The following is a 23,853-nucleotide window of genomic DNA, read 5'->3' as shown; positions in this document are numbered from 1 at the left end:
CAGACATGTAGTATATTGCCCAGCCACGTAGTATATTGCACAGACACAGTATATAGCACAGACACATAGTATATTGCCCAGCCACATAATATATTGCACACCACGTAGTATATAGCACAGCCATGTAGTATATAGCACAGACATGTAGTATATTGCACAGACACATAGTATATTGCCCAGCCACGTAGTATATAGCACAGACACGTAGTATATAGCACAGACACATAGTATATTGCCCAGCCACATAATATATTGCACAACCACGTAATATATTGCACAGCCACGTAGTATATAGCACAGAGACGTAGTATATAACACTGCCCATGCAGTATATAACACTGGCCACGTAGTATATCGCACAGACACGTAGTATATAGCACAGACACGTAGTATATTGCCCAGTCACATAATATATTTCACAACCACATAGCATATTGCACAGCCACATAATATATTGTCCAGCCACATAGTATATAGCACAGACACGTAGTATATTGCACAGACACATAGTATATAGCACAGACACGTAGTATATAGCACAGACACATAGTATATTGCCCAGCCACATAATATATTGCACAGCCACGTAGCATATTGCATAGCCACGTATTATATTGCACAACCACGTAGTATATAGTACAGCCACGTAATATATTGCACAGCCATGTAGTATATAGCACAGCCACATAGTATATAACACAGCCAATGCAGTATATAACACAGGCCACGTAGTATATAGCACAGTGATGTAGTATATAGCACAGACACGTAGTATATAGCGCAGACACGTAGTATATAGCACAGACACGTAGTATATTACCCAGCCACATAATATATTGCACAGCCATGTAGCATATTGCACAGCCACGTAATATATTGCACAGCCACGTAGTATATAGCACAGCCATGTAGTACTGTATACAGCACAGAGATGTAGTATATAACACTGCCCATGCAGTATGTAACCCAGGTCACGTAGTATATAGCACAGTCACGTAGTATATAGCACAGAGATGTAGTATATATCACTGCCCATGCAGTATATAACCCAGGCCACGTAGTATATAGCACAGCCACGTAGTATATTGCACAGAGATGTAGTATATAACACAGCCCTTGCAGTTTATACCACAGGCCACGTAGTAAAAAGTACAGCAATGTAGTATGTTGCCCAGCCACGTAATATATACCACAGCCACGCAGTATATAGCACAGCCCATATAACATATAGCACAGAGATGTAGTATATAACACAGCCCACGCAGTATCTAACACAGCCCACATAGTATATAGCAATGTAGACACCATATCCCTGTTAAAAAAAGAATTAAAATAAAAAATAGTTATATACTCACCCTCCGTCGGCCCCCCGGATCCAGCCGAGGCATTTACCGATGCTCCTCGCAACGCTCCGGTCCCAAGAGTGCATTGCGGTCTCACGAGATGATGACGTAGCTGTCTCGCGAGACAGCTACGTCATCATCTCGCGAGACCGCAATGCATAGACCGGTCACAGGAGCGTTGCTAGGAGCGGGAAAGGCCTCGGCTGGATGCAGGGGCCCAAGGAAGGTGAGTATATAATGATTTTTTATTTTTTTATTATTTTTAACATTAGATCTTTTTACTATTGATGCTGCTTAGGCAGCATCAATAGTAAAAAGTTGGTCACGCAGGGTTAATAGCAGCGTTAACGGAGTGCGTTACACCGCGGCATAACGCGGTCCATTAACGCTGCCATTAACCCTTTGTGGGCACTGCTTGGGGGGGTTATGGAGTGGGCACTGACTGCGGGGAGTAAGGAGCGGCCATTTCGCTGCCTGACTGTGTCCGTCGCTGATTGGTTGTGGCAAAACGGCCACGACCAATCAGCGACTTGGGATTTCCGTGACAGACAGAAAGACAGACAGAAGGACAGACAGAAAGACGGAAGGAACCCTTAGACAATTATATAGTAGACTATTGACATACTGATAAGGAATTTTTATACACTGTGAGCCAGAATGGTGACAGTGATGATGATGTCTGTAAAGTGCTGTGGAAATTATTGGTGCTATACAGCTCTGGCAAAACTTAAGAGACGACCACATCAAAACCCTGTCCTGGGCAGCCCAATCTCCAGACCTGAACCCCATTGAAAACCTCTGGAATGTAATCTAGAGGATGATGGATAGTCACAAGCCATCAAACAAAGAAGAACTGCTTAAATTTTTGCCGCAGAAGCAGTGTGATAGACTGGTGGAAAGCATGCCAAGACGCATGAAATCTGTGATTAAAAATCATGGTATTCCACAAAATATTGATTTCTGAACTCTTCCTGAGTTAAAACATTAGTATTGTTGTTTCTAAATGATTATGAACTTGTTTTCTTTGCATTATTTGAGGTCTGAAAGCACTGGGTTTTTTTTTTTACATTTTGACCATTTCTCCTTTTGTGAAAAAAAATACAAAATGTATTGCTTGGAAATTCGGAGACGTTGTCAGATTTAAATTTTACTCAAAATATACCTATAAAGAGAAAAATCAGACAAACTGAACATTTTGCAGTGGTCTCTTAATTTTTGCCAGAGCTGTATGTTAGCACTATATAAATAGAATTATTATTAAGCATAATAATACTAAAAGTAATATCTACTGAAAAGGCAGTTTATTGTAAAGCCAAGTGAATTTTTAGTAAAAATTGCAAGATCATAACCAGACCAAATTTTACAATTCTGACAGGTTTCACACTATGTAGTAATAACTCGTGAACACTTTAACGGATTAAACTGATTCTGAGAGTCTTTTTTCGAGACATATTATACTTCATGTTAGTGGTAAAATTTGTTCAATATAACTTTCATTTATTTGTGAAATAATTGGAAATTTGGCAAAATTTGGCGAAAATGTTAAAATATCAAAATTTTCAAACTTTTAATTGTTATGCCCTTAAACCAGAGCGTTATGTCACACGAAATAGTTAATAAATAACATTTCTCACATGTCTACTTTACATCAGCACAATTTTTGAACACATTTTTTTGCTAGGAAGTTGGAAGGGTTAAAAGTTGAGTATCGATTTCTCATTTTTCAAACAAAATTTTCAAAACCATTTTTTTAGGGATCATATCCCATTTGAAGTTACTTTGAGGGGACGATATGACAGAAAATACCCCAAAATGACACCATTCTAAAAACTTCAGAACATTTTATTTTCACAAGGGTAACAGGAGAAAATGGACCTAAAAAATTGTTGTGCAATTTCATCCTGAGTATGCTGATACCTCATATATGGGGAAAAACTACTGTTTCGGAACACGGCAAAGCTCAGAAAGGAAGGAGTGACGTTTTGGAATGCAAACTTTGATGGAATGGTGTGCTGGAATCATGTCATGTTTGGAGAGCCTTTGATGTGCCTAAACAGTGGAAATCCCCCACAATTGACACCATTTTGGAAACTAGACCCCTCAAGGAATTTGTCTAAAATGGTGGAGAGCATAGGTACTTCCCAGAATTTTGCAACCTAGAACTGTGAAAAGGAAAATTTTAATTTACAAAAATATTGGCCTATATTACAGAAAATACCCCAAAATAACACCATTCTAAAAGCTGCACAAAACGTTTTATTATCACAAGGATAGCAGGAGAAAATGGACCCTAAAATTTGTTGTGAAAATTTTCCTGGGTACGCCAATACTTCATATGTGGGGAAAACTATTGTTTAGGCACACTGCAGAGATTGGAAAGGACGGAGTGACGTTTTGGAATGCAGACTTTGATGGATTAGTCTGCTGGTGTCACATCGCATTTAGAGAGCCCCTTATGTGCTTAAAAGGTTGAAACCCCCAAAAGTGGAATTGATCTACTGTTTTCCTGGTATGTCAATTTTATAATGTGGTGGCATATGTAAATTGTGTAGAGTGCATCAGGCTGGCATAAGTGAGTTGTGTAGAGTGCATCATTGAATGTTAGATTTGGAAGGGACCTGCAGGGTCATCATGTCCAGCTGTCTGCTCAATGCAGGATTCACTATCTCAGATAGATGTCTGTTCTGCCTCTGAAGACTTCCATTGAAGGAGAGCTCATCACCTTTTGTGGCAAGCTGTTCCACTCATTGATTACCCTTACCGTCAAAAAGTTTTTTCTTAAATCTAATCTGTATGTTCTCCCTTTCAGTTTCAATCCATTGCTTCTCATGTTTCCATGTGCAAATGAGAATTAGGATGGTCCCTTTACACTGTGACATCCCTTCAGATATTTGTAGACAGCTCTTAAGTTTCCTAAAATTAGGAAAGCCTTAGCCTTTTTTTGCAAGCTAAACATTCCCAGATCTTTTAATTGTTCATCATAGGACAAAGTTCGCAGTCTCCTTACCATCCTGGTAGCTCTTCTCTGAACTTGCTCCAGTTTATCAATATCTTTTAAAAAATCTGGAGGCCCACAACTGTACACAGCATTCCAAATGAGGTCTGACCATGAAAAGGTAGAGGGGAATAATGAGGTCACGTGATCTAGACTCTGTGCTTCTCTTAATACCTCCCAGAACTGTCTTTGCCTTTTTTGCTGCTGCATCACAATGTTGACTCATGTGCAGTCTGTGATCTATTAATATATACAAGTCTTTTTCACATGTGCTATTGCTTAGTTCTATTCCTCCCATTTTGTAGATGTAATTTTCGTTTTTCCTGCCCAGATGTAGAATCTTGCATTTTTCCCTGTTAAATACCATTCTGTTAATCGCTGCCCATTGTTCAAGCTTATGTAGATTCTTCTGAATCCTTTTTCTGTCTTCTCTAGTGTTAGCTATCCCTCATAGCTTTGCATTGTCTGCCAATTTGGTTAGTTTTGGTTCACTTATCTAGATCATTTATAAAAATGTTGAACAACACTGGGGCCAAAACAGAACCTTGTTGTATCCCATTTGAAACACTTCAAATTGGATGTAAACCATTTATTACCATCCTTTGAGTATGATCACTGAGCCATTTATGAATCCACCTAACCGTAACCTTGTCAATTCCATACTTGTTCATTTTTTCAATAAGGATAATTTTAGATACTTTATCAAATGATTTGCTGAAGTCGAGATATATTATACCTACCGAATGTCCCTGATCCAACCAGTCAGTGATTCCATCATAGAAGGAAATTATATTACTCTGGCATGACTTATTTGCTACAAACCCATGCTGGATAATTACTTAATTACTGTATTCTTATCCAATTAGTTACATAAATGCTGTTTAATAATTTGTTCAAAAATCTTTCCTTGTATAAAACTAAGGCTCACTGGCCTGTAATTTCCTGGTTCTATCTTCTGTGCTTTTTTGAATTTGCTTTTTTTCTTCCTATGTGGTGGACTCCAGGAAAATGGCCGCCGGGGGCAGTGCATGTGCTGATGAAGATCTCGGCACCAAGATCTCGGGAGATGAGATTTCAGTGCTGAGTGCTATTCTTGTTTTAGCAGCTCCAATTATCCTTGTTTGTTTATCATGGTCTGTTCATTTGCATAGACACATTTTAGTTTGTAGTCAGTTTCTCTTGCTCCTCTATTTTCATTCGTAATTTGTTGTCTTTGTTCTTTATTTCCACTTCTAATAGCAGGGTTCTCAAAATAATTAATTAGCTACATACTTTTTTTCTGGACGTATATTTCCCATCCCACATTGCTCTAGTTCAGTGTAGCACACAAAAAAAACCTGCAATCAACAATTCCCCAAAAATATATTGAATATACAAAAATTTTTTTTTATTAAATACACAGGAACAGGAAAAGGAAGGGTTATACCAAATAGCACATGCAAAAATAGAGCACTCACAAAAACATGATATTCAAAGGTATAGTGACCAGTGAGATCAATCTAATATTTTATGTAATCATAGTCATATTGCACATTCCTCATATGGCCATATACTGTATGTCCACATAAAGACTCCAAGCAATGGTTATAACATTATCAGGGTGCATCAATTGATGCTATTACCTAATTGAAAACCAGGAGTAAGTCTTGGATCATCCTCTCCGATGCGCGTTTTGGCAGTAAAGCCTTTATGAAAGCCTTGGAAAAGGCTTTACTGCCGAAAAGCGCATCAGGGAGGACGCTCCTAGACTTTCTCCTGGTTTTCAATTGGGTAATAGCATCAGTTGATGCACCCTGATAATGCTATAACTAGTGTTGAGCGATACCGTTCGATACTTGAAAGTATCGGTATCGGATAGTATCGGCCGATACCCGAAAAGTATCGGATATCGCCGATACCGATATCCGATACCAATACAAGTCAATGGGACACCAAGTATCGGAAGGTATCCTGATGGTTCCCAGGGTCTGAAGGAGAGGAAACTCTCCTTCAGGCCCTGGGATCCATATTAATGTGTAAAATAAAGAATTAAAATAAAAAATATTGATATATTCACCTCTCCGGCGGCCCCTGGACATCACCACCGGTAACCGGCAGGCTTCTTTGTTTAAAATGAGCGCGTTTAGGACCTGCGAATGACGTCGCGGCTTCTGATTGATCGCGTGCCGCTCATGTGACCGCCACGCGACCAATCTGAAGCCGCGACGTCATTCGCAGGTCCTAAATTCCTAGAATGAGGAGTTTAGTGCCTGAGAATGACGTAGCGGCTTGTGATTGGTCGCGTGGCGGTCACATGAGCGGCACGCGACCAATCAGAAGCCGCGACGTCATTCGCAGGTCCTAAACGCGCTCATTTTAAACAAAGAAGCCTGCCGGTTACCCGCGGTGATGTCCAGGGGCCGCCGGAGAGGTGAATATATCAATATTTTTTATTTTAATTCTTTATTTTACACATCACTATGGATCCGATACCGATTCCCGATACCACAAAAGTATCGGAACTCGGTATCGGAATTCCGATACCGTAAGTATCGGCCGATACCCGATACTTGAGGTATCGGAATGCTCAACACTAGTTATAACCATTGTTTGGAGTCTTTATGTGGACATATGTGGCCATATGGGGAATGTGCAATATGACTACAATTACATACAATATTAGATTGATCTCCCTGGTCACTATACTTTTGAATATCATGTCTTTGTGAGCGCCCTATTTTTGCATGTGCTATTTGGTGTAGAGAAGGAATGTAAACCAGCTCACCCGTGATGCATAAGCTGAGTTTCGGGAGCACGGACCCACTGTGTCTAGGCGTGTAGAATTCAAGAGATTCTCTTGGCTAATTGGTGTAAGCCTTCCTTTTCCTGTTCCTGTGCATTTAATAAAAATGATTTTTTGTATATTCAATATATTTTTTGGGAATATTTGATCGCGGGTTTTCTTTTGTGTACCACAGTTTTGGCGATTTTCCAGTATTATCCATGAATGCATGATTACAAAATAACATTATTACATATTACATAATAATTTTGTTGTGATACATGGGTCTTTCTTGAGGTGTTCATATCTAGTTCAGTGTAGCAAGGTGTCTACCAAAAAACAGGTGTTTTCCTGTTTTCTTAGGATGCAACCCATCTCTAACAAGGAGTCCATCATGCAGGTAATTCACTCCATGGTCAAGAAACCCAAAATGTTGTTGATAGCCAGTTGTTCACCTGTAGAATCCTGTTCGATCTCCTTGTTACATGTCCAATCACTGGGAGGATGGATGAGAAGATGACCTGAGCTCCCAGTACCTTCAAGTTCTTCAAAGTCTCTGCTTATAGTTTCCAGGTCCATTTTTGCTGTGTCATTTATTCCTACATGTATTGTTGGGTATAGGTAGTAGTCTGTAGCACTGAAGAGTCTTGATACCCTATTATCTTTTATTTGAGCACCTGGAAGACCGCACACTCTTCATGGGGGAACAGGTTGGTTTACGTGAGTTGGGTAGAGTACATCAGGTTTACTTATGTGAGTTGTGTAGAGTGCATCAGGTTGGCTTTAAGCGAGTTGTGTAGAGTGCATCAGGTTGGCTTATGTGAGTTGTTTAGAGTGCATCAAGTTGGCATACATGAGTTGTGTAGACTGCATCAGTTTGGCATATGTAAGTTGTGTTAATCAGAAATACATGTAGTAGCCCATGAATGTGTGGTAGAGTTTCATACAGGAAAGAAATATATCTTGGTACCGTGTTAGCCAGTAGATAGAAAAATATTTAGAATTGAGAGTCCTCAGTGATTGATACCTTTTAATGGCTAACTGAAAAGATGGTAACAAATTGCAAGCTTTCGAGACTACTCAGGTCTCTTCATCAGGCAAAGACTAAAAGAAATTCTGAAGAATCACATATTTATGCACAACATAGCATAGAAAAAAAGGAAAAACCATGGATAAGACAGGTGACATGAAGCAGAATTACCATGAGTGATAAACAGTTATGTCCATAAATATTGGGTCAGTTCTTAGATAAGGATTGCTTTATTGGGGTCTGGTTCTGTTGTGATGACTCCTCAGACTAAGGATATCCAAGAAGTGCATAATTAGCATATTTCCCAGGAGCATTACGACTTTAAGTCTCCTCATCTCGGCATGCTTAGCATGTCAATATCCACAAGGAAAAATTATACTTTTTGGATATCGGTCGGACGCTTCTCACCCAGCCAAACCAGATCTCCACTTTGCACTGACGAGGGGCAGTATCCCGAAACACAGTGTCTTCAAATTGAGATTCTGGTTTGGCTATTATCCTAAGTCATGTGATAAGGCTCCTTAAAGGGTCAACATTGACTTGTAGAATTGCTACTTCCAATAGGTGGCACTAGAGTTCTAGTTCTTTTCCTCTCTGAAGAGACAATTTGCATAGTTAGCATTCAGGTCAGGTGTGTGGAAAAAATCTGCATCACTAATCAGAGCTCGGCAGCTGCAGGATGCATGAACAAGAAAAAAACTGCCAAAAAACGAATGATCAAGTACTGATAAGTGTTAAGCGGCAGAAGGTGGGTGGGGAAGGGGTTAAGGGAGGAAATGGGGGAGAGGAGCATTGGAGTGGATTATGAAAAATCAGGGATCAGGAATGGATCAGGATTTCTTCTTTCAGTAACAGCAGCAACACCAACATAAGAGATGGCACAGGCTTGACACCACAAGGCTCACCACACCACAAGGATCAGTATAGTTTGACAGAACAACACAATGACTGTTCTGCAATGCCACCAAGCTGGAAAGAGGAAGTACAGAGTGGTCTTTGTGACTTCAGACCACGTGTCTGCATTATGATTGGTGTGATCGGCGTCATCGTGTGATCGCACCAATCAGTGCTGGGCCCAGTGACGCTGGCGTTGCTAGGCTCCAGTCTATGATCAGTGCTGTGACACCACCGATCATAGGCTGGATACAAGTGTTTCAGACAAGGTATTGCCTGAAACTCTGAAATCGCTGTTATTGGCTGTTTTGGAATTGAAAAGCCAATTACAGCAATTGTAGTTTTGGGGAGTGGGCAATGAAACCCCCCTTAACGATGAGCTAGGGCGATCTGCTGGTTAGAATCAGCTGCGCTGTGTCGTATTGGATTTTAGCCATGACGTGCCCAGTATGTCCAAGGTCGGAAAGTCTTTACCTTCCATGACGTACTGGGTACGTCAAAGGTTGGGAAGGGGTTAAGATAAGAAAAATATTTTCATCATAAAAACAATTTTTTTTTCATTCTGAAGTTTACAGGGATAAAGATCAAGAAAGTAGTACTACTGAAGTATATCAGTGAATATTAACAAGCATGTGGGTTTGTTTAAAAATTTGAAGCAGCATTAAATGAGCATAATAATGTTAGCTCAACTACCTAAAGAACTACCATTCCAGGCAGCCACTCTATAGACCTGATTTAAGCTAATAGCCTCTAGTGAGGGAGTGTATGACAGGGCAAAGCGAGGTACAGATGGCAAACACTCAGTAAAGTGCCTGCAGTGCATGAGTGTGTCTGACTCCTGATGAAGTTATGGCGAAACGCGCGTATGGGTGGCAGGCCAGGGGATCTCGTCACTGCACTAGCATAGTAAGTACTTCTCTCATGTATGCACCTTATTGATACTTTCACTCATTCACTGCAGGCACTTTACTGAGCGTTTGCCATCTGTACCTCACTTTGCCCTGTCATCCACTCCCTCACTAGAGGCTATTACCTTAAATCAGGTAGTTCAGTTGGCATTATTAAGCTCATTTAATACTACTTCAAATTTTTAACTGAACCCATGCTTATTAATATTTACTGATATACTTCAGCAGTACTACTTTCTTGATCTTGATCCTTGTGGATTCCTGCATAAGTAGCGATACTCTGTTTTTTTGATATGTCATTTTTTTCGGTTAATAAAAATTGTATATTTTAGTCCAAACCACTCTGTGATTCCCTTCTTGCCAGAATTAGCCTGCTGGTATTTTTTTGTGTCTATAGTATTTTCGGAGTTGTGACTTACTACGTATTCCACTGTGAAGGGAATTCTATGGTCTAATATTTAATCTGAGAGCAGCATGATGTAAAGGCAGAGAGCCTAATTCCAGTGAATTACAACTTGCTCCGCCACTTGCTGTATTTTCAACACAATCAGTCTTTTATCAGCCGGAGATTATCACTGCCAAACTGAAAAGTAGTCCAGTTAATTTGCATAAACCCACACCCATCTCTAAATGGCAGCTTGCTGACACTGTTCTGTGTACACAGGAAGGTGCCAATCAGTGGTGTGAGCGGGGTTACACAGCTCAGCATTCATAGCACTGCTACATCTACAGCAGAGAAAACAGGGATTTTATTAAAACTGCACCAAGCAGTCCAGTAAATGATACAATACTGCCATCGGACTATCTGACCCTACATCACACCATCCTCAGATTCCACAGAAAATCCTGCTGATAGATTCCTTATAATAATTTACTTTATTTACTTATTTATTACTTATTTATTTACCATTTATTTTATTATACTTTGACTTAAGTTAACATAAAATATATAATCTTCTATTCTCAAAATGGCTGTTGATGGAGGAGTATGTGATCAGATCTGTCCATTAGCCACCTCTAATTTAAAAGCAGCTTTCCCATGTGAGATGTTTTCTGATTAGAGGAAGCTGAGGGCCCGATCTGGCACGCACTCTTCCATCAGCAGCCATATCAGAATAGGAGATCTGTGCAGTGTGTTAAGGTACCTTCACACATAACGATATTGTTAACGATATCGTTGCTTTTTGTGACGTAGCAACGATATCGTTAATGAAATCGTTATGTGTGACAGCGACCAACGATCAGGCCCCTGCTGGGAGATCGTTGGTCGCTGAATAAAGTCCAGAACTTTATTTCGTCGCTGGACTCCTGCTGACATCGCTGGATCGGCGTGTGTGACACCGATCCAGCGATGTCTTCACTGGTAACCAGGGTAAACATCGGGTAACTAAGCGCAGGGCCGCGCTTAGTAACCCGATGTTTACCCTGGTTACCATCCTAAAAGTAAAAAAAAAACAAACAGTACATACTTACCTACCGCTGTCTGTCCTCCAGCGCTGTGCTCTGCTCTCCTCCTGTACTGTCTGTGAGCGTCGGTCAGCCGGAAAGCAGAGCGGTGACGTCACCGCTCTGCTTTCCGGCCGCTGTGCTCACACAGACAGTACAGGAGGAGTGCAGAGCACAGCGCTGGAGGACAGACGGCTGTAGGTAAGTATGTACTGTTGGGTTTTTTTTACTTTTAGGATGGTAACCAGGGTAAACATCGGGTTACTAAGCGCGGCCCTGCGCTTAGTTACCCGATGTTTACCCTGGTTACCGACATCGTTGGTCGCTGGAGAGCGGTCTGTGTGACAGCTCTCCAGCGACCAAACAGCGACGCTGCAGCGATCCGGATCGTTGTCGGTATCGCTGCAGCGTCGCTTAATGTGAAGGTACCTATAGAAAGGATGCACTAACACTAGCAGGAGGAGATCCTATAATACTAGCAGATGGCATAAAACAATGCTACAAACTAATTTGTAAAAGAAAAAAGACCCATTTCATCAAAGCTTTCACTCCAGAATCCTGGCTCAAAAGTTTTTAAAAGTCTCAAAATTTTACCACAACTTGGAGTTGCACCTACATTTTGAGGCTATTGGTGTCTTCCTGCCAGTTTACAATGGTGAACCTGGGGCAATGCAGGATTCAATACTGAATTTGATGATCCACTTTTCTGTACGCCTCTTCATGAATCAGGAGCATTTGACTTGCCCATGCTTCCTCATCCAGACTGCTGTGAACAACGCCGATCTTGAGGAATCAGGCCTATTGTGTTCAACCCAATTAAGGTAGCTTACAGATAGAAATATTTATCCAATCAAAATAAAAATGCAGAAAATTAAATTGGTTTAAGTTGTCCCACCAGATATATTTTGTTCTGATAGAACAAATTCTCATTAATGTTATGATTGACCTAACATAAAACCTTCCGATTTCCTATAATGGCATTTTCTCTCCAGTATCCTGTTTGCACGGTACAATTAATGTGATTGGCAGACAGATCTTTTAACACACAGATTAGTTTTTTTGCAGATGAGAGAGATTTCAAACAGATCAACGATTCATTGAAATACACGAAATTTGATTAATATTCTTCTAATTGGACAAAAATTTAATATTTACACATATAAAGACTGTCTTATCTGTGTGCCTAGTGTTGCTATTCTACCTTATGTACGCTTTCTAGTAGTTCAGTAGCTCTTTCACGGACTTGCTCACCCTCTCTTTAACATGAGATGACTCTTCTCATTCTGTCCAAGTCTACATAGCAAAGCTGCATGAAACAGAAAAAATCAACCTATTGTGCCCAAGTCTTCATACCAAAGTTGCATAAAACAGAAAGAATTAGCCTATTGTGTCTACGTCTACATAGCAAAGCTGCATGACACAGAAATAATTAACCTATTGTGTGTGCTACTGTGACTCGTATATAAACCCAAACATTTAAAGAGTTTGTAAGTATGGACGGGACATAATAACAAAATTTTCAAAATCAACTTATAATAAAAGGTTGATTTAAAAACATATGCAATCTTCTGATCATGAATTCTCTTTGAGAGCATAAAGTTAATTCTGTATTACCTTGAGTAACTTTTTTTCCTTGCAGCGTAAGTAGCTTTTGACCAATCCCCTCTGTATAAAGGCTGGTTGAATCTTCTTTTGGAAAGTCTGCCTGGAACCCATTATCTTTGACTTCAAGAAGTGTAAATGGAGTCACAAAGTTGTACTTCATGGCAAGTTTGCTGGCCTTATTTGTTATTGTGTCTTTCTCAGCATCACTGTCGCTTTTATGCCATGAAGTCAGTAGTTCCTTAAAAGTCAGGTAACCCCATAGCCGCTCTACGTAGTTCTTGTCCTCAATGACCTCAGATCCTGTAATCTCATTTTGTCCAGCACCGTCAATCTTTATATCGGCTTTTAGGATAACATATTTATTGCTATTGCTTGCTTTGATTTCCACATGCAAAATATCATTGGACTGGTTAACAAGTTTTCCGGCCACCACAATTTCTGACCCATTAAAATAATTGTAGAACATGTTCTGGGTGATGTACTCAACACTGTCTTCTGGGTAGTCGATGCGTATGTCAGACAACAGAGGTGTTCCGATCTCATCATAAAACCTGAAAAGCAAACATTAATAATTAAAGTAGTGTTTACTAGCTATATAGATCAATCAGTGACTATTGTATGTCATTGCGTATTATTTTGAAAAATATGTATGGTTAAAAGTTAATACTTACAGACAAATACTTAGGATTTTGCAGTAAGGTGAGAATTAATACGAAAACAGAACAACAGCTATTATTCGGCTATAGTGGTTATTTTGTGCAATAAACAGGTGAAAACAGAACCAGAAGCCTTACACTGTCCAAATAACATTTCCTTACAAGTGCCTGAAAATTAATACTGTACAGTGCAGCCACTAGCATTCACTACAGAAATGTAGAGTACCGAAGCACCAGTGTCATATAATGCCTTAGTAAATATTACCATAAAGTGACCAAATAATACCAACCTGCATAATTCAAACAAATGCTATAAAAATATGGTGGACACAAGTCTATGGTATCAAGCCATCTTAGACATCCTCTTAAAGGGTTATTTTCAAGTTGTCTTTTGACCTTCTCTCAACTCTGCAGTCTGCTTAAAGAGGGTATCCGTAAACACTATCAGGCAGGTAATTGCAGCTTATCTGCTGTTGTGTCCGGTGCCGTTTTTTCCTGGCACAGAGTGGTCAGAGACGCTCCTGCTGGGAATTCAGAAGCCTCTGCTGATGTCAGCGGAGGCTTCTTTTCTGCTCCGCTCTGTCAACAGGGCAGGACTTCCAACTTCTTTCTGATTGACGGATCCACACTGCCTAAGTGGGGGAGCCAGCTTTCAATCAGAATGATGTGTGAAGTCAGGCCCCGTCGCATCATCTGAATTCCCGGCAGGAGCGCTCTGTGCCGGGGACGAATGGCGCCGTGCACAACAGGCAGGTAAGTTGCAATAATTTGCCTGTTAGTCCTTAGCTACATTTTTTGTTTTTTTATAAAGTCCTTAATATGCCCTTTAATTCCTGGTTTCTATCAGGGCGGGATCTCCGCCGTGAGTGACAATTCTGGTAAGTAGCATAACTGTAATATTAAAGAGCACAGTGAGGTCAAAAATACTCTGTTGTAAAAAAAAAATCACAGTAATAAGCAAGTGCTAGTCAAAAGATGGAAAAAAAACAGGGTATTTAGTTGATACGTTTTTTTCCATCTTTTGACTAGCACTTGCTTATTACTGTGATTTTTTTTTTACAACAGAGTATTTTTTACCTCACTGTGCTCTTTTGTGTCTTCAAGTTTCTTGGTGGTGTGTGTGAACATGTTCTTACAGACTTGCTCAATGTGCAAGTAACCCATGTGTTTCTGGTTCTATAATTGTTCTCTTGTTTCTACAAGACTGGGGAGTCCACCACTCCTTTGCGGGTCATTTGCACTTAAGCTGTTCCATCTACCATATCCACATGGATATTCCCTCTCTGATCCCTGCTTATACAGGTACTATGCAGATGATCAGGTTTTTAAATACATCAGATAGGGATCATATACATTAGTTAGGACTGCTCTATATGGGTATACCTTCACGATTGGTGGAGCAGCTTTGTATACATTTGTTTGCAAAAAAACGTATCAACTAAATACCCTCTTTTTTTTCCATCTTTTGACTAGCACTTGCTTATTACTGTGATTTTTTTACAACAGAGTATTTTTGACTTCACTGTGCTCTTTTGTGTCTTCAAGTTTCTTGGTGGTGTGTGTGAACATGTTCCTACAGACTTGTTCAATGTGCAAGTAACCCATGTGTTTCTGGTTCTGTAATATTAGTAGAAGTATAAAGCTCAGTACTAGTTCTCCTGTAACACATCAGCCATCAGTGCTATATTCTGAAGTATGCACACCTATCACCATATTTACATGTAGAGCTATCAGTGTATTTGAACAAGCACAAGACTCAGGACAGTGAGAGCTGCGATGCTGGGTGCCAGAGGGATTTCACATGACTAAAAAGTGCAGCTCATCAGAAGCTGAGAGGGAAGCGAGCAGCTAACTGCTGTATACAAAGAAATAGCCAGAAGAGAAGTGGCTGGGATTTTAGATGTTAACTCCTCTCTTGGAATGTAACTAATGAGTATACTTGGCCAGGCTCTGGCTGTCTAAACTTTATGGTAACAAGATGTGCACTATGTAAGATAAAAGCTAGCATTAGGAGAATGACAGCAGATAAAAAAGTAAGCCAGTTGCAACCTTGCTTATTTTCATGCTGTTTAATTAGATATCTTGACTTGAGATTAGCAGGTGTCATCTTAGGTCACAAAACCCAAGGTAAGCCTTGGCTACAGTGTGGTATACAAATCATGTTGGGGAATCAAGGAATTGTCAAAGCAGGCATTAGGAAGATGAGTAAATTCTTTTTGTGTTGGTTTAAGCCTTATCCGGCTTATTTCTACATTTTACAAAGACAGAAAGAAAACAGAAAAATGCTTCATTGATTGATTGCATGCATATATAAATAAATATGACATGAAAATGCTGGGTAACTTCATCTTTGCAGTATAGTAGCAGTGTTTATTTTTCTTGACCTGCTGGGGCTAATATAGATCTGTTTGATCAAATAAGAGAAACATTTTATAAAAAACCTTGCATGTCAACTCACTTGGAGAGGATATCAGTATCAGACCGACACACATATCTCTGTTTAAACTTCTGAACTTTCAGCTGTGCATCACAGAAATGGTGAAAATAGCTAATTGAATTTAGGCAGGCTGTGGGATCTTCAGAAGCTATGACATGCCTTCCCTCTAAAAATGCAGTATTTGTATTGTTTGCCAGCATGAATTCAGTTACTTATAAAAAGAGGATTATGCGAGTTAAAAGATGAATGAAATAAACATCGTCCTGCAATGTAAAAGTATCTTCTATGCTATTTGGACCTATGGACCAGGTTGGGATGGAACTAAAGTAAGGACGCTCCTGATTTCTAGAAAAAAAGCAGAATATTGATTTTAATTTATACAGGTTGTGGAAGGGATGTTTAAAGCTTCCCTGTGTCTGGAGTTTAAGCTTTAATCAGGTGTTCTAGCTTGGGTACCACAAATGGCTTTTTGAGTAATTATGGGACATTAGGTTAGGACTGGATTGAGAATGACCTGAACCCCTGGGTTGGGTTTAAATTTGGGTGCCACCCCACTAGCATGCTTTAATTTTGGTTAAAATCTATGGTCTAATCACTACTTATGCTAGGTTCACACAAAGGTGTTTTTTTACGAGGATTTTGAAGCATATCCTCTAAGATTCTATTGAAACCCTGCTTCAAATACTTTTCATGATCAATTCAATGAAAAATCCACTTTGCTATTCAAATGAAAATATATTTTTTTTCACTTTAGTTTCCCGTAAGTTTTTGAAATACTTTAAAGGTGTTGTCCACTACTCATACAGCCCCTACTCAATCTGAATGTTTGCTCCCATTAAAATAAAAATGGCTATACTCGTCTCCGGTGCCGGTGCTGTTCCAGCGGTGTCAACACTCGCTCTCCCGGGGCTCATGTGACGTTGTTACAGCACATGAGACCAGCGCCCAATCAGCACAGGATTCACTGTCCCCGCCTTTGGACAAATTGAACATCAAGAGGAAGTGAGAGAGCAGCCACAGCTCTGACTTCCTGTTGAGGTTCAATTCATCTGAAGGTGGTGACAGTGAAGCCGGTGCTGATTGCGAGCAGGCGGGTGCAACGTTACAACCTCACGTGAGCCCCGGGAATGTGAGAGCCCACACCACTGGAATGGCACCAGCACGGGAGTTGAGTAGAAGTGTTTTTTATTTTAACAGAGGCAAACATTCCGATTGAGAAGGAGTGTCCCGACCTCCCCGATCGCAATTGTTGAACACAAGAAAGATCATGCATGTTGAAATTTAACATGCTTGATACTTTTTCTTTATAGGGGAGAAAGGCCACCAGATGTGCTTGGTAGGGGCTTATTCCCAGAACACATGTGTGCTTGCCCAATCTAAGCGTACATGGTATGGTGAGGTTGGAGCTGTCAGCCAAGTGACTGTTCACCCAACAGCTAGCTAAAGTGTACAAGCCATTTAAAGGGGTTGTTCCGACATAGCAAATTATCACCTATCCACAAAATTGGTGATTATTAAAGGTCTGACAACTGGGATCTTGAGAACGGTAGTCTGGAGTGCCCTGTCTGAATGGAGTTGTGGTGCGCCACTACTTCATTGATTATCTATCAGATGCAGATAGGCTACAGTATTTATGAGTAATGACTAAATATTTCTAGGGTCATTCTAGGCTCCTTTGCAGATGTGTCCCTTCTGATCTTGTAAGTTTGTGTACTGAACAATAGCTTCTATAAATAATGTTCATTTTGCTTTAAGGAGAGCCAAGTTATATACCGGGGTCAGTGTCGATTCTGGAATTTCTCCTGGGAAACCAACAGGAAAAATAAACTATAAAAATTGCTATTCACCGCTACACTAAGCCACGGGGAAGCTTCTCTGGTGATTAGTGTGTAAATCAGCCATTTGTCAGATGCAGTAAATATTTATCTGTAGAGTTAGCGGTGGCTAGATATGTCTTCACAGTTGCCAAATTGTGGTCACAACTGTTATACTGAGCTTTGTTAATAATTTATAGTCATGAATGGATGAATTTTATTAGCTGTAGATGATATCCAAAATTTCAAGATGAAAAAACTGTCAGCCAGTCAGCCAGCGAAGCCGGCATACATTGAGGTCAGATGACGTGGCTGTGTGTATGCAACTTCCTAAAATTGTGGAAGGAAAAATGTACCATGCCAGAACAGCCAGTGCGGGCTGGACCTTGTATTCTAGTACACGATGGTACATCCAAAATATCATTAAAATTGCCTTATTTCTAACAGGCTATTAAAGAATAGACTTTCTAATTCAGATAACCCCTTTCAGAATATTTTTAGAAACTGCATACCCTTTAAGCTGAAGTGCAGCATCTTCATCTTCACTGATTCGACGCATCATGCCACAGTTTTCTAGAGAGAGTTTCTCAAGTAGATGGAAGTCCACATCATTGCCAATTCCAATGCTGAACAGACAAAACTTTTCTTGGATGACATTTTTAGTATTTCCCAAAATTCGGGTAGATGCAATCTCCCCAACAGTAGGTCGCCCATCAGTCAAAAATATAATCAGAGAGACGCTCTTTTCATGCTTGCCATTATTAGCCAGGTAATCATTCAGGAGATTTGATGCTGTCTGGATACCACCATTTATATTTGTACCTAAAGTATAGAATGTTTCCATAAGTATACTCCATGGATGCACCACAACATACAATAACAAAAATCAACATTAATCTTCTGTTTAGAAATGTCTTATTAAAGGGAGTCTATTACCAGGTTTTCACTACTTGACCTGAGAGCAGCATGATGTAGGGGTAGAGACCCTGATTCGGGCAAGGTATCACTTACTGGGGCTGCTTGCTGCAGTTTTGATAATATCACTGTCTTGTCTGCTACAGATCTACCAGTTCTGAGACTGATGAGCCTTGTATAACACCACCCACACCACTGATTGGCAGCTTTTCTGCCTATGCACAGTGTACACGGAAAGCTGCCAATCAGTGGTGGGAGCGGTGTAATAGAGAGCTCATGAATATGGAAGACTACGTGACAGCAGGTTTACTAGTCTGCTAGTGATAATATCCTACTGATAAATCAGTGATTTTATCAAAACTACAGCAAACATCTCAGTAAGTGTCACCACTGGCATCAGGGTCTCTGTCTCTACATCATTCTGCTCTCAGATTAGGTTACAATAACCTGATGACAGGTTCATCAGATACATCTAACATACTTCCATACAATGAAGTCTTTTTATTAATATATTGCAATATTATCACATGTGCTTCACTGTCATTATTTTTATATTTTGTGACCCAATGTTAAAACTGTATTAAATATGAAGCACCTTTTACATTTAATAATCGAGGGAATAAAAAACATAAAACACAAAGCGAGTTGGTGTGATTTGCAGGACCCAGGACATTGACCATGTCGGTAATCTGTGGCTACTGGCCAGAAGCTCTGAAGACCTCCTGGCTCTCCGCATCTCCAGCTCTTCATTTAAATAGCCAGGCTGGAGTGGCGTTATTGTTGCGGCATGACGCATGTGATGGCTCACCAGGCGAGCTAATCAAACAAAGAGCTCTACATGGTGGGAGGTAGGAGGCAGGTCTCAGGGCTTCTGTCCAGCCGCCACAAACTATTCACACAAATGCTAAACTCAATAGTTGTCCTAACTTGTCATCGCTCCTTTGGTTTTGGGTTAATTGGACTTGAATTGTCAATTGATAAATATTAACTCACAAATTACATTGTGAGGTTTTTACATTGTAGGGTTAAAATAGTAATGAGTAAAATTAAAATATAATATTGATAGCGATTGCTTGTCTATGTATACAAATTAACATTTATAAAATTGTATGTGTTAAATGCTGCTGTAAGGGAATTTGTCAGTGGGATTTTGCTATGTAATCTGAGGACAGCATGAGATAGGGTTAAAACACAGCTTTCAGCAAGGTGTCACATATCAGGCTGTTTTTTACTTACAGTAAAGGTTTTATCACAAGGAAATTATCATTGCTGTGACTAGCTGGCACATGACCACTTGTCAAACTCCTCCCCCTTCTGTGATAAGCAGCTCACTGTCAATAGAGTATGTACATATGAGTCTGGTGTGGACGAGATTAGCTTTTGTGCTCTGCTTCATGCTAACAACTCTTGATTGTGTGAGTACAGCTGCACCCAGTAATCTAAGCGATACATCATTGGATTCAGAGTCCCTTTGCCTACATCATGCTGCTCTCAGATGAGGTAGCAAAAACCCGCTGACAGATTCTCTTCAAATAGCAGTTTGAGCACTTACCTCCATTAGGTGACAAGCCAAAAATAAATTTTTTGGCATCTCGGATATTGTTAGGAGAAACCTTTACAAGCTCATTTGGCTTCCAAACTTTGATTTTGTTGGAAAATCCTATTATATTAAAGTGATCGTCAGGCCTCAGATCCCGGAGAATTGTAAATAAGGCTTCTTTGGTCTACAGGAAAAAAAAGACCTTCAGCTCAACAAGGAAACGTATATATATAAGCAGGAGGCAATTGGTGCCAACTAATGAAGAAAAATCATATTACGTCACTGTTAGGAGAACAATCCAGCAGTTCGGACTTGTCCAACAGTCGGTTATACAACATGTCAGACATTTCTAACTCTCTCGGTCACACTTCTGTTAAATCGGAATTCATCCAGGGTAAAGCTTTCCCTTTTTCATGCCAAGCGCCAATACACATGGGTGCAAATTCTCTGGAGCCTTCAAAACGATATTCTATTGTAATCTGTAAGCATTTTTATGTTGCTTTTATGACAATCGTTTCACTAACTCTCCCAGGAACATTACTTCCCATGCTAATACTCTATATAGTGAAAACAGATGCCATGGTATGGTGTTCACACAGTAGCAAGATAAAAACAGAACACGGAAATCCACTGCAACGTCACAAGTACGTGCAGCATTTGGTACAGATTCCATATTAAATCCAGGGCAGAATACTGGATGGGAATAGAGTTGTGGAAAAATGATCCAGTTTGTTTATATAGTTAGCAATTATACAAGTGGCGAGATCCTTCCAGTGCCAGGCTTCATGCAGCCATGGTTCTGTACTCCTCCAGTTTACCATAATATGACTGTAATTCTGGCTGCAGTCGTATAAAGTAGGCTTGGTATGCCGTATTTACAGAAGCGTGCTCATGATATCAGCTCGACTTTTGTATTCATCCAAAAAGAAAAAAAAACGTGTAAGATAACGAACTATCTCAAGTATGAGAGTTTCTGCAATTATAAAATTCCTCATCATTCTGATTAGCGTGCAGGAAGAAGATAAAAAAAGCATATTTTCTACACAGATGAGTGTGGATACAAAGGATGATTTGTAAGACAGAGGATGATGTTCCATAGCTGGATCCATGAACTGTAACCAAACTGTAGATCTTCTTTATCAAGAAAAAGTGATGTGACTCAATCCATCACTGAAATGTCACTTCAATAATTAAGGTCATTGTGTCCGGGCAACGTAATGCTTAAGTGGGCTTCCACATCAGCACATTGGAATTTAGTCAGGGTCAGCTCCAGTAGACGGAGAACCCGGGTAAATGATGGTGGCTCACAGCACCCATGTTTCCACTTGTGACATCCATCAAACATATATGACAGATGCGCACATTGCATGCATGGAGCAGGTTCAGGAGCTGAGCCTGCTCCATACAGCTCAGGTGCTGGCTGTGTTTTACAGTCTGACTGCTGAGAATTGAGCTAGCGCTCTCAATCTTGGCAGCTGCATTTAAGAGGTTGCAAACAATTAAGCATGTCCCTCAATGGCGTGACTAGAGTCCGATGGGCTCCATTACAAAATTTGGACGTGTCCTGCCGTTGCATGTTGGTCAGATATATGGGCCCTTGTAGCATTCTAAATCCTATAAGGACAAACAAGTTGCACCCCCTCACCCATTATGTAGTAATGTTCCCCATCTTGGACTCTTTACTGCTATATATGTTCCCCATCGTGAGCCCTGTAATATACTGTATATTCCCCATCCTTGGCCCATCCTGGTATAAGTGTTTTCCATCCTGGTATGTATATCTCCCTTATCCTGGGCCCTATCATGGTATATATATAGCCTCTTCCTAGTATATATGCTGTTTATCCTGGACCTCATCCTGGTATATATGTTCCCCATCCTTGGCCCATCCTGATAGAAATGTTTTCCATCCTGGTATGTATATATCTCCCATCCTTGGCACATGCCAGTATATATGTTCCCCATCCTGGTATATATATATTTCCTTCCTGGTATATATGTCCGTTATCCTGGGCCCTATCATGGTATATATAGCCTCTTCCTGGTATATATGCTGTTTATCCTGGACCCCATCCTGGTATACATGTTCCTCATCCTTGGCTCATCCTGATATAAATGTTTTCCATCCTGGTATGTTTATGTCTCCCATCCTTGGCACATGCCAGTATATATGTTCCCCATCCTGGTATATATATATTTCCTTCCTGGTATATATGTCCGTTATCCTGGGCCCTATCATGGTATATATAGCCTCTTCCTGGTATATATGCTGTTTATCCTGGACTCCATCCTGGTATACATGTTCCCCATCCTTGGCTCATCCTGATATAAATGTTTTCCATCCTGGTATGTTTATGTCTCCCATCCTTGGCACATGCCAGTATATATGTTCCCCATCCTGGTATATATATATTTCCTTCCTGGTATATATGTCCGTTATCCTGGGCCCTATCATGGTATATATATAGCCTCTTCCTGGTATATATGCTGTTTATCCTGGACCCCATCCTGGTATACATGTTCCCCATCCTTGGCTCATCCTGATATAAATGTTTTCCATCCTGGTATGTTTATGTCTCCCATCCTTGGCACATGCCAGTGTATATGTTCCCCATCCTGGTATATATATATTTCCTTCCTGGTATATATGTCCGTTATCCTGGGCCCTATCATGGTATATATAGCCTCTTCCTGGTATATATGCTGTTTATCCTGGACTCCATCCTGGTATACATGTTCCCCATCCTTGGCTCATCCTGATATAAATGTTTTCCATCCTGGTATGTTTATGTCTCCCATCCTTGGCACATGCCAGTATATATGTTCCCCATCCTGGTATATATATATTTCCTTCCTGGTATATATGTCCGTTATCCTGGGCCCTATCATGGTATATATAGCCTCTTCCTGGTATATATGCTGTTTATCCTGGACCCCATCCTGGTATACATGTTCCCCATCCTTGGCTCATCCTGATATAAATGTTTTCCATCCTGGTATGTTTATGTCTCCCATCCTTGGCACATGCCAGTATATATGTTCCCCATCCTGGTATATATATATTTCCTTCCTGGTATATATGTCCGTTATCCTGGGCCCTATCATGGTGTATATATAGCCTCTTCCTGGTATATATGCTGTTTATCCTGGACTCCATCCTGGTATACATGTTCCCCATCCTTGGCCCATCCTGGTATAAGTGTTTTCCATCCTGGTATGTATATCTCCCTTATCCTGGGCCCTATCATGGTATATATATAGCCTCTTCCTGGTATATATGCTGTTTATCCTGGACCCCATCCTGGTATACATGTTCCCCATCCTTGGCTCATCCTGATATAAATGTTTTCCATCCTGGTATGTTTATGTCTCCCATCCTTGGCACATGCCAGTATATATGTTCCCCATCCTGGTATATATATATTTCCTTCCTGGTATATATGTCCGTTATCCTGGGCCCTATCATGGTATATATAGCCTCTTCCTGGTATATATGCTGTTTATCCTGG

General features: G+C 40.3%; 1 protein-coding gene across 1 annotated transcript in view; it reads right to left on the bottom strand.

The window, feature by feature from the left end:
• The window catches only part of ITIH5 (inter-alpha-trypsin inhibitor heavy chain 5), a 121,663-nt gene that overhangs the window by 10,833 nt on the left and 86,977 nt on the right, over positions 1–23,853 (bottom strand). The window contains exons 8-10 of the mRNA XM_069765306.1: positions 20,357–20,528; positions 18,402–18,711; positions 12,992–13,533 (exon numbers count right to left, since the gene is read on the bottom strand). Coding sequence (XP_069621407.1) covers positions 12,992–13,533; positions 18,402–18,711; positions 20,357–20,528 — 1,024 coding nt within the window. The remainder of the gene's footprint in view (positions 1–12,991; positions 13,534–18,401; positions 18,712–20,356; positions 20,529–23,853) is intronic.

This window comes from Ranitomeya imitator, chromosome 4, assembly GCF_032444005.1.
Source record: "Ranitomeya imitator isolate aRanImi1 chromosome 4, aRanImi1.pri, whole genome shotgun sequence".
In the NCBI taxonomy this organism is placed as follows: Eukaryota; Metazoa; Chordata; class Amphibia; order Anura; family Dendrobatidae; genus Ranitomeya; species Ranitomeya imitator.
This window is presented reverse-complemented; position numbering and strand designations above follow the sequence as displayed.